This window comes from Scardinius erythrophthalmus (genome assembly GCF_964197995.2).
Source record: "Scardinius erythrophthalmus genome assembly, chromosome: 5".
NCBI lineage: Eukaryota > Metazoa > Chordata > Actinopteri > Cypriniformes > Leuciscidae > Scardinius > Scardinius erythrophthalmus.
In genome coordinates this window covers 6,344,928-6,357,608 of record NC_138225.1, presented here as the reverse complement: position 1 = coordinate 6,357,608, position 12,681 = coordinate 6,344,928, and the positions used below count along the sequence as shown (strand labels likewise).

The following is a 12,681-nucleotide window of genomic DNA, read 5'->3' as shown; positions in this document are numbered from 1 at the left end:
CTGTATGATAATCTGAAACAAGGACTGTCCTGCTTCACTTCACAGATGCTGAGTGAAAGGAGAATTATAGAATGAAAGGATACTCATTTATATGACACTTTATTCATCACGAGAACAGCTCGTTCAGCTCGTCATACGTCGTCCTTTCAGTTTCGGTTTTCAATCGATCAAGTTTTTTCACGTTCTCTCGATAAACCACCCCTTTCAATCCAATCGAAATTATTTGTAATAGAGCTGACACTGTGAGTTTTTAACGGGTAATGTTAAAGCCCTACTTGTTATTAATGTTTTTATGAAATATCTCTAGTGAATGCATTATCATATCACCGTATTATTTACCGCCATGCGAGCCACAAATTAAAGCTTGGCGAGCCACTTGAGGCTCGCGAGCCGCGCAATGAATAACACTGCACTAACTGTTACTTGTTTCCTGCTCGCTCAGCGCTCACGGCGCCCGCGCCCGCTCGCGATATTATCTCGCCCACTTCTATGTCAAAATGTAAAAATAATGACATTGGCAACATCGCTGTCTGTATCTGACAGGACAGTTAACATTGTAAGCTAACTTACCTCAGGCTTGCTTTCCGACGTGCGGTTCTATGTTCGGCAGTGTGTCCAGTTGTCAGACTCGCGGTGTAAAAGACTTTGAAAACATTTCTGCCCGTTACTCTGACTCGTATTGGCTGTCATGTTTCGGCATTAGGAATGATGATTGTTTTTTAAAGCTGCGAAGTTTATGGTAACTTTATAGGGGATAAATGCTGGCCTCGACCTCGACCCCCCCCCCCCCCATTCAATATTTTCTCATCGGATCTGCACAAATCACGTAGGTGACCCTTTTAGGTTTTAAAACGGCGAATTTCGCCGAAAGGTGAGGAGTTTTCATGCCTGAGACTATCACAACGTTAAGTCAGTGCGCGCACGGAGAGCGGTGTTGCGTGATAGCATAGTTTTCTTTTGTAGCTATTTTTCGTACCTACTGTACATAAATGTCCTCAGGAAACTATTAAAATGAAATGATTTGTTAATTCATTATTATTATTAAAATTAAAATTTTAAATTGTTTGTATTAATCTGATTGGGAGGGCCACCGGTCAATCTGGGTGGGCACATGCCCAGGCCCACCCATAAATCCACGCCTGCTGCATAATACCCCTAGATATATGAATATGATATAGACACAGTAGCGCCAATCAAAACTCAAGACTCTGCTGTCCCATTATTCATCTACAGTCTTCCTGGTTTTATGGATCTATTTCCATGTTCACATCATTGTCTTCCAAGTTAAGATTTAAAGATTTATATTCAGAGAGTAATTTTAGGATGTCAGATCTCTCACTTTTCTTGGCCTGTGTGATGATACTTTCCAGGATGGGCTGCATGGAATAGCCATATTCCACAATGCTTTTAATTTGCTGTTTTGCTCCTGGGTACGCATATCCACCAGTGTGCACACCAATCAGATAGCAGTGCTCATCAAAAACTGGAGAGCCAGAAGATCCGTGAAAGAAACAAGAGTCATAATGGAACTTGTTGTCATGATTTTCCCATTTCTCTGCCAAACACTGTTGTGTAATCACATGAATGAATTCACGATTCTCAGATACGTGTTTATCTGCAGCCTCTTGTAGATTCTTTCTCTTAATGATGTAGCAGGGGTCCATTTTCTTGACCCCTGCTCCTGGATGTCCCACAATGCAGATCTGACCTCTGTTAGGAGGGGGGGCATGAATGTATCGACTGAGCAATCCAGGAACGTTAGCAATTTCATCAGTGGCTTTCAGTTCAAGAAGTGCAAAGTCAAGATACCTGCCCATGTTGTCTTTGCCATAATAGTACGCTGCAATCTGTTCCTTGATCGGCACATACTTGGTCTCATTTGCTTCCAAATCTTCATATCCAAATACAGCAGTGAATGTCTTTGAAAGCTTCTTGGAGAAAGGGTGAAATTCTCCAATTACATGAGCATTAGTGAGAATGAATCTGCCAAAGAGTAAGAAACCGGTTCCTATGGCGGATCCCTCCACTCGAATCTGACACACAGAGTCAGAGAGTCTCATGAGCTGCTTCACTTTCTTCACCACCAAGAAATTCTCAACACTTTTTTGATATTCTTCTTTGATGAACTTCAGAACCTCAGACTTGTTCTTTAGGTTCTCTCGCTGCTGTAACGTCTCCAGTAAACCTGTAAACTGATCACGCAGAATTTTCGCAATCTCTTCAGATTTGTCTATGGGTTTAACTACATACCGCTTGGTTGAAGGATTGGTCGACTTTGTTGTGTTCCCATTTTGTTTTTTTTCTTGCTCAGTGTTGATGGGATTCCGGTTTGGCCCGGCATTTTCTGCCGCATCAGCATCTGAAGCTTCATTAGGCTCAGTTTGGACACGAGTCGCATCCTCCTGACTCTCTGGCTGATTGTTGTCACTGATAACAACTACCTGGAAAGTCTTTTTGTTGAGCGTTTTTGTTACAGGTATTGAAAATTCATGTTTTATCACTGTACCAGACTCAGAAAGTCCACAGTGTTTACTGAAAATTACATCTTTGAACCGTCCATCACGTTTAAGAGCAGTTTCGACTTCCTCTCCTATGAATGCAAACACACAAACATAACGAACACTTTCCCTCAAAGCTTTGCTCTTCAGTAAACATGTCACTGTTGGCCCTCCTTCTTTTTCAACCAAAAAGGTGACTAATGTTTCAGGTTTACTTCTTTTACTGAGGAGTGACGGATCTGCAGTGGTTTGTTGATTTGTGGAACTATTTCTATCCTTTTGGATGAAGTTTATATCTAAGATATCATCTTCTTCAAGAAGACAGCAGGGGAAATCTGTCTTCACAGCAGCTCTGGGATCTTTTCCATTGTATCTTTGAATGAGTATTTCTTTCTTCTTCTTTTTGTCTTTTTCATCCTTGAAAATTTTGCTTGTATTAAGAGCCTCAAGCACAGTCATGGAAGTTATAAACGGCACTGAATATGTCTTAGAGTTTAAAGAGTTTAAACAAAAATTGAAAGTGTGATTTTTCTCTTCGACTTCCTATAAAAATGAGAAAAAAATATTTATGTACACAAACATTCAAGTGAATTCCACTCAAGAAATGTTTGTAATAAATGATTAATTATGCATGTTACAAAAAGTGATCTACCAGCTGCAGATCTTTTGAGGGTCCCTCTTCAACTTCCTCCTTGAATGAATGAGCCGTCGTTTTCTGGGAAAATGTCAACAACAGTGAAGTTAATGCAGGCGTACCACTGTCTACATCTTTCTACACTAATTTAAATAATGAAAAGGACAGGTAAAAACACAGTTATGGACCCATCACAGCAAATATGATGCCCCAAGGCAAAACAAATGTCTTTTCACCCTGAGAGGGAAACACATATACCTCAAGAAAATACAGTACAGAGAACATTCAAAAACATCAGCTGTAATTGACAAGTCGGAATCAGTGATATTTTATTAGTGTCTTTGATACATTAAACTGATATATTACAGTTCAAACAGAATATTATTGATTTGTTACCATTCCATCTGTGACTTTTTTTCTTATTTCTACAGTGAGAGTTAAAACACTGCGAAAGAAAAATTATTTCTTTAAAAATCATCTTTTATAAGAATATAATTTAAGCCGGCTACACACTGTGCAATTTTGGCCACGATTTGGCCGCCTGAGACAAATTTTCCAAATCCTATAAGATTCTTCTGATCCTAGGATAAAATCTTTGATCATCAGTTTGACATGTTCACTGACAGCTGATTAATGATAGATGCGATCAAATTTGACCTCTGATGAAATTCTGGCAGTATCAGAAGATTTGACTCACAGTCCTGCAGTGTGACTTCTCCTACGACGACCATTAAATTGCCTTTGTTAATCAAGACAAGCCATGACCAAAATAAACATTAGAGATTTCTTTGTAGTCACCATTTCAATCCTGCATGTAATGCAGCTCAAGGTGAACTTGCGTGTCATTGATTGATGTAAAACTCCAGACAAGTTTTCTTGTGTGTCCGTTTTTAACGCATCTTGACTTGTACAGTCTGACATTAATGACAACTGAGATCTTACAGTGTGACATGGCTTACAGCGATGATCATGTTCAAATAGTCTGACAACCAACAATCGTAAAGGACTATTATAAATCGCACAGTGTCCACCTGGCTTTAGTCATAAAACCTAAGGAATTAACAGATTTAGCATAATGAATGGTTTTGTCAGAGTGTTCCAAGTAAACATAGACTCCATATATGCCTGCTTCCATACAATATAGTAGGCGAAAAACAGTATGTGAGCCGAGTATTACACTGCCTGGTCAAAAGAAAGAAATTGCTGTTTGGATTTAAATAGGCAAATTCTTAAGAGTCTATGATTGGATCATTATTGCAGTGATTATTAGGTTTGTAGCATGATGCTGCATCAACTTTGGGCACAGTTTTGACATGTTCACTTAGGGTGTACTCACTTTTGTTGCCAGTTATTTTGACAATAATGGCGTTATGTTGAGTTATTTTCAGAGGACAGTAAATATATACTGCTATACAAGCAGCACATTGACTACTCTAAAATATATCCAAGTTTCATTTCTATAGTATTGCCCCTTGAGAAGATATACTAATGTTTGCTGAAATGTGAGGGGTGTACTCACTTTTGTGAGATACTGAATATGTTTGGCAACAATTCTTACAACACTAATTGATGAAGTGTGTAGCTTTTCATTTCTTAAATAATCATGTAGGAAGACACATCTTGGCCATATTCCATGACAATGTCAAGATTCATCAGGCTCACATTGTGAAAGAATGTTTGTGAGGGAGCAAGAAGAATAATTTTCACACATGAATCGGCTCCTCTGAGTCCAGAGCTTAAATTCATTGAAAGCAATTTGTGATGTTATTTCCATCAAGAGGTGCATACATTTTTGGCCAAGACGTCCATATTATAACATCCTTTTTTAACAGTCGCGAAGTAAGACTCAAGCCCATTGTAGTACCTGCTATATGTAGTTTGCAATTTCAGATGCATCCAGAATGAAATATTTGGGTCCTGGACATGAAAGGTTTAAGAACAACTGGTCTAGTGCGTCCTGTTCGATCAGCTCTCAAATTCACTTCAAATCAAATGACAGCTTTCTCACAACAGTGCTCAAATCATTGATGCAGCTTCATCTCAACTCGGCCATTGCCACTGGAAAACACCATTATTTTCTTTGTTCTAAGCTAAAACTGTGGCATTGTTACATTATTTTGATGTTGTACAAAATACATTCAAGTGCTAGATAATGTTTTCTTTATTTGTGGCTTTGGGAATTTCAGAAAACTTTCATATGGTGACATTTGAACAGTGTTGGGGAAAGTTACTTTTAAAAGTAATGCATTACAATATTGCGTCAAAAAAAGTAACTAATTGCATTACTTAGTTACTTTTTATAAAAAGTAGGGTTGGGTACCGAAACTCGGTTCCAATAGGGAACCGGTTCCGATGTAAACAGTAGTAACCAGACCGAATAAGAACGAAACTTTCGGTGCCTGATTTCGGTGCCTGACGTTTTTTACCGCCCCCTATAAAACATCTCGCGGCACGAATGATCCAATAATAAAACATCTCCAGTTAACCAGCAGAGCATTCATTTAGTTCGTTTGTTAAATAAGAGATCTAGCGCTGAAATGTGTTTTTTAAATCAAGTGATCAAAGTGCTCGTTGCCGCTGCGATCAGTGGCGTGGATACAGTGTTTTCTCTTGGCTCGCGCACACACTTGGCTTCACTCGGACGCGCGCTTCAATACGTTGCGGAGATCGATCTATTTATGAGGCGCCGTCTATATGATTATGTGCGCGGAGAGTTTGTGTGTGTGTGTGTGCTCGCGTCTCAGATGAGTATGTGCGCTGAGAGTTTGTGTGTGTGTGTGTGTGTGTGTGTGCTCGCGTCTCAGATGAGTATGTGCGCGGAGAGTTCCGCGCATCTCGTGTGTAGAGTTTGCGTGTGTGCATGAGCGACTTTAGAAGTTGTGCATTTCATTAGTTTGAGCATTCAGCAGTATACATGTATGTGTGACTACCTAGTACATTTGTATGCAAGGGTTTCATATGTGCGTGAATGAAGTTTGATTTAAGCCCTAGACGGCGCCTCATATCTATTCGTTCTGGTGAAATCTCAAAATATAATGGACACAAAGTGTCCCTGCTTGATATACAACCACTGATGAGCATAATCGGTTTAAAAAAAAATAATAATAAATAAAAAACTACGAATGTGGATTAGAACCCAAAACCTCTGACACGCTTGACTAAAGTTCAAGTTCAGCTGCCAGTGTTCCTCTTAGGGTAAGTCTAGCATTTTAATGCCAACTGCAAATCTTGAATATCAAGTATGAAGTATATCAATATCAAGTATATTTATATGAGGCTATACTGTGTGTTAAATATTTCTGCTCAGTGTCAGATATTTCTCTGTTTTGTAAAAGTCATAATATGAGAAGACAATTTTGATCTTAACTCAAGTGTTTTGTGCTACATCAGTAGCCTTTTAAAGGGCACAATTTTTCATTTAATCAGAAATCAGAAAATCTTTTTCAGAAAATCACACACACACACACACACACACACACACACACACACACACACACACACACACACACACACACACACACACACACACACACACACACACACACACACACACACACACACACACAGGTATTATTTTTTTTGATAAAGTGTGTGCAGTTTAGTTTTCTTAAGTACCGTTTCAAGAACCGTTTAAGCACCGGAACCGTTTGAAAAATACAGAGTAGGTACTGGTATCGGATAAAACCTAAACAATACCCAACCCTAATAAAAAGTAATGTTACGTTACTTTTGCGTCTCTTTTTCTCATCTGGGCTGGGCTTGCTTGTTTTTTAATAACAACAAAAAAAGTTATAATTTTGGCAAATGTAAAGGCCTTTAAGGTCACACCAAAATGAATAAGCCTCAGGCATATAAAATGCATATTTGCACCTGTACAGTAGAGGGCGCCACTCAAACTTACTTTTCAGCTGTGCTGCCATTCTGGATTAAAGAACAATAGGATAGAGGAGAAGGAAGTTCAATGCTCTTATTTGTAAATCTAATCTAAAGTCCTTTTTGCTTATTAGTATGGTTGAATTAGATCATTGAAGGTCAGCAGCAAAGACATTGGTAAATAAAGTATAAAGTATATTTGTGTAATTTAATACAGTTAATTTATGAACATTTTGCGTAAAACTCTGAGATTGTATTTTATTGTTTATTCATTTTGAGGAATACTGAATGTTTTTGTGCAAGTGAGATGAGTAAATGCATGTTCACATTTAGTCTAGAACTAAAATAACCATCATGTTTACACAGCGCACACAACACCTCACTTAATTTCTACTTCTCACTTTAAAGCTCCAGTATGCGACTTTGGTATTTGACCACAAGAGGGCGCAGTTTCAACAATAACAAAGGCGAAGCTTGATGACGCTATGAAGGAGGTGACGATGGGAGATGTCGTTTTTAATGCGTTTTCACCATCTAGCGATATATCTACATGGAATTAATGAATCATGATCACGGATGAGGTAATTTATTCGTTTTTGTATTACCTGTATGTCTGATCGTATTATTTTATTTCATCATAATTAATGAACTGCAAGGAACGTGAAATGTTATGCTATATTATCCCGTTACAACATACAGCTATTTGTCAAATGATTTGTTTGGTTAATGTTGTGCATTTTTACGTTTTTATAGTTAATGCCGTGTTGTTTAACGTGTTCAAACCAATATCTAAAAGTAAATTTGAACGAACATTTGCAAGTAATGACTAAATTTATATTTTTTAACATCATATCCGATTGTATTTAATTGTACTGACATAAGCTCGGTCACCACACGTGATAAAAAGCCTTACCAAAGTACAAAGAGCAATATAACTTTGTTTATAAGTGCTATTATTGACAGTTGCATGTCTTACCTGTCTATCAATACACTCGCGAGAGAGTCTCGGTCAAGTCCAAGATTGACGCGCAGCTCTCTCCATCTCGAAAACGCCTGCCAATATTTATCTGGGTTTTATTCCTCCGTTTGTCACACAGTCTGAGTGTATCCGAATATGGACGCTTCCGTTTTGTTGGCACTTCAATACTCGCCAAAGAGTTCGTGATCCATAACAGCTATAAAAAGGCTATAACGCTTTAACCACCACTTCCGCATTTGACCATGCGATATTCCGGTGTGGTGGGTCATATTTTTTTATTTTATTCTTTTTTTATTCTTTGTCAGACGTCTTTATTGTTTATTGTGATAAGAAAAAAACCCTCAATAAAGTTGTTGTAAAAAAAATAAAATAAATCCGGTGTGGTGGAATATCCTATCACATGGTCCACACCGGAAAAAAGGGATATTGCGTCACTGAGGCGCGACATTTCTTTTCCGGGACGGCCAGTTATTTAAAATCGGAATTTCTCTGAAATAAAAAATCTTTGGAGACTTTTGAGATATTGTAAGTACACAACTGGAGGAAATATATCACACTGTGCAAGTTATTTTTGGAAATTGTATTACAAAATTCCTACATATTGGAGCTTTAACATGGGGACAGGAGAGCTGTTAGTCAATGAATGTGAAAAAGTAACTAGCGTTACCTATTTGAAAAAGTCATTTGGATATTTTGTTGTAAATTGAAAAAGTAATGCATTACTTTACTAGTTACTTGAAAAAGTAATCTGATTATGTAACTCAAGTTACTTGTAATGAGTTACCCCAACAGCATTTGGATTTAGCTACTGATTACATTTTTATTAGGTATAATTGGGATTTTTTATTGGAATGTTGATAACCCTCACTCAGGCACTATAATTCACAGTAAATTGTGACAAGTGCTTTGTGATTTGTAGGCCTTAAGCACTATAAAAAATCAACAAATATCATGTCCTTACCTGAACATTGTCACTCGCTTGTGACATCTCCCCAGATTGATCATCTTTGGCAGTCTGTTTCTGAAAGAGACAAAAACATTTCCATTCCAACTAAGCCTAAACCCAACGCAGTGTCTAAGCAGAGAGGATGAAAAGGATAACAGTCACCCACACGGCTCTGTTGAAAGGAGCTCCGAAGGTCGGTCTGCCTCAGTTTTTTGTTGGGTGGTACTTTTGGCATGTTTTTGGCCGTTCTGTGTATCTTTGAACAGAACAAATGATGAAGAGCTGAGAAAGATTTTTAACTTGCTTTTTTTGTTACTTGTTTTTTCTTAACAATGTAATCTTAAAATTAGCAATGCAAGTTTGAGAGGTGGCGCCCCCACAAATCTTGCGAGAATCACGACTTTCTTTACGGCACGACGTCACATACATCAACAACATATGAAGCCTCTATGGAAGACAGAATCGACGAAGAAAATGAAGAACGTGCGGTCGGAAGAGAGCAGAGACGGCTCTGCGTGAGTGGCATTTACGACAGTAACGTTGTTTGAGAAAAACGGAAACTGCATAGTGTGCCTTTAAATTAGTATTACCTTAAAACAGTCTTGTGTTATTCTTTTGCTAACATTAATATTCAATTAATATTTTCACAGTCAGAGAAGTATAGTTAGCATCCAGTGAGTTATTTGTGAGTGCTTAAGTATTTATCTTTTTTTTAGCCCATCTGTATGCAGTTTAATTGGCTGATTAGATTGTTTTGTCCTTGTTTTGTAAAATAAAAATTGTAATTTACTCACCCTCAAGTTGTTTCAAACCTGTATGAGTTTATTTCTTCTGTTGAACACAAAGAAAGATATTTTGAAGAATGTTAATAACCAGACAGTAAATGTATGTACCCCATTGACTTCCATAGTAGGAAAAAATATACTGTTTGATTACCAACATTCTTCAAAGTATCTTCTTTTGTGTCAAAATCATGACAGTGATTCGACACGATTCGTTCACGAACGAAACACCACTAATCCAAACTATCTATGATCCAAACACCTTTAATAGCCTTGCGTTTTAGAGCCTTTGATGTTCATAGATACAATGTAAGCTTTTTGGACTGTGAATTCTTTCACAAATAAGTCACAACAAGCGCGTTTTATCCTTTATAGCATTTGTTTGTAACCGGTGAAAACATACAATAGGTGTTTGTAATGATTTGTGCTGATATTATTAAGGTAGCCTAACGGAAATCATTCAATAAAACATTTATGCTAGAAATATATTAAAAGTTGTTGTAAACATTTAGGGTAATGTTACATTTTGTTGAATATGGTATTTTGTTTTAAAAAGTTACCTTATGTGAGTTAACAGTTTAGGAGAACGTGAAGTGTGTGTCGTCCGTCTGATCATCAGCTGAGCTCATGCAGCGCCGCGCGGAAAAGCAAATTCTTCTTCTAGTGTTTTGGCGGCTTACAGACCATTGTAAAAGCTGCATACCGCCACCTACTGTATTGGAGTGAGTAAATGATCAAATACAGTGTTTGGTAAAATCATGGCTTCATTGATCTCTAGACCAGATTCATGTAGAAATAATCTTCTGTTTCTACTTATAAAGGTTTTAGTTTTAATAGATTTTTTAAATATATTGTTTATTCTCTACCTATACCTCGATTTGGCCGATTTTTTTGCCAGTGTTTGTCGAAGTTGCTTAGTGATTTAGCTTCATTTTTCCAAAAGAAATCTTTTTATAATTTTATAATTATTTCCCAATGCTATATTTTGCTAATTTGCCAATAAACTTTTCTTCTCCCCCTATATATCTGGTATCCAGCAGAATTGGAGCTATTTTATTTTTTAACTCAAAATGCTTCACATACACTCATTACGCTGTGATTTACAAAGAAATATGTTTCTGTTAATCATTGGCATGGCAATAAACAAATACAGTCCACTTTAATTTTATGAATTTTTATGTTTTGTTCAGCTCATAATAGAACATAATGCAGAGAAACTCATAGTTGACTAATAATAAATTAGATAAATACCCATATATTGCTTCATATCTGATTATGTTAGAGCCACGTGGTGGTAAAGGGACTTTGCAGTGTTGTGTGAATGAACTGAAGCACTTGAGATTTTTTTGAATGTCAGAGACAGCACTAAAACAGAAATGGCATAAAAAACTCTATCCTTTTTAGCTCTAATTCTGAATTATGGTGGGTGCGAGCAGCATGATGAGACCATAGATTGCCATTTTAAATGTTCTTTAAAAAGTAATCAAATCTGCCATTGAGCAGTATTAAAATTTCTCTCATTCAGTAATACACACTTGTACAGTAAGGTAAATTAAAATCTCAGGAATATTTATTTGAGGTATTGAGAAAAGTCAAACATAAACAAGAACACAAATAAAAGAAAGAAAACTTAGGCTATCTAGTTGTTTCATTAAAATGCTCTTGTTAGGCTTACTGTTGCAAGTTGGTGAATAAGGACGCTACACAAACGGTGCGGTTAAGATCCGTGTATTGATATATTGCAGAACTTACATGCACTCGTAGCACAAAAACTGCTGACTTCCTGTTACATGTTAACATACCCAATTTTCCCACAAGGTGGAGCTGCTGCCTAAGCAGTACAACAGGATACCCTGTAACATCTCCCTTCCTGTAGTAAGATATCCAAACATTAAATGGCATTGCCCACAAACCTGAACTTCATTAAACTCCACCTGTTAACTCTGCAAAGAACGCCCCGACTTATTAACAGGCTATTACCATGAACAGAAAAAAAACTTATATACCTAACACAGCTGTTGGAACACAAATACTGATATGACAGCTATTAGCAGTGTTCTTGTTTTCCAGTATTCACTTTCCTTGTTCAGTTTGCCCCACTTAAAGGTTCAATCTATCTCAAGATTAGATGAAAATAACTTAACTCTGCTGTAAAGCCGAAACAATCTCTGTTACCTTAAATTATACGCTTATCTCTGTAAAGCTGCTTTGAGACAATCTACATTGTTAAAAGCGCTATATAAATGAAGATGACTTGACTTGACTTGACTCAAGGCTTAATTAGCCTGCCACTCCGGGAGTATGCCTGGCCCTGCTCCGCTCGGTGTGGCGTGCAACTGGTTTGTGATGAATGGGTTGCACCCCCATGACTGGTGCCTGTCTCTTCACTGCTGTCCTCGCTCGCAGAGCCCTCCTCTGTGGCATGTGCGTCCCCGGGATGCTCCGGGGAATGTTCTAGATGCCCTGATGACAACGAGGTGACTCTCTCCGCAGGTCTAAGATCAACCCTGTTGCGACAGTACATTGTCCCCTCCCTCCACATTAACAACATAGGACCTGGGGCCCGCCTGCTGCAGGCACACCCCTTTTCTCCACCGGCCAGTCCTGTCCCCGGGGAGTGGTTTCATCCTGATGATCTGGCCAATGTTTCTCCAATGGAGAATAGCTTTCCATGGGTCCTCGCCAGCAAACACGGCTCTTCTGCACAGGTTTTTTACCATCTTTACTGACGACTCTGCTTTGCCATTGGCTTTTGGGTGTCTTAGCGATGAGGTAACATGCTCAAAGCACCACTCTTTTGCAAATGTCCTAAAAGCTCCACATGCATACTGACATCCACAGTCAGAAATTACCCGGTCTGGTATGCCATGCATGGCGTGCAAATTGAGCCTTGCACCTCAGGACCGTAGTTTCAGCTGAGAGATCAGGAAGCAGATCGACCTCCCAGGAATCAGAGTAATGGTCCACCA

At 38.1% G+C, this 12,681-nt stretch overlaps 1 protein-coding gene across 1 annotated transcript; it reads right to left on the bottom strand.

Moving 5' to 3' along the window:
* Window positions 1–1,215: 1,215 nt before the first annotated feature.
* Window positions 1,216–10,374, bottom strand: LOC308691261 (serine protease FAM111A-like). Its single transcript, XM_081366306.1, has 5 exons — window positions 10,273–10,374; window positions 9,097–9,186; window positions 8,946–9,005; window positions 3,151–3,213; window positions 1,216–3,041 (listed from the first exon to the last, which is right to left on the bottom strand). The coding sequence occupies exons 2-5, from the start codon at window positions 9,163–9,165 to the stop codon at window positions 1,245–1,247; spliced, it is 1,989 nt and encodes a 662-aa protein (XP_081222432.1). The 5' UTR covers window positions 9,166–9,186; window positions 10,273–10,374; the 3' UTR covers window positions 1,216–1,244.
* Between the last annotated feature and the right edge of the window lie 2,307 nt (window positions 10,375–12,681).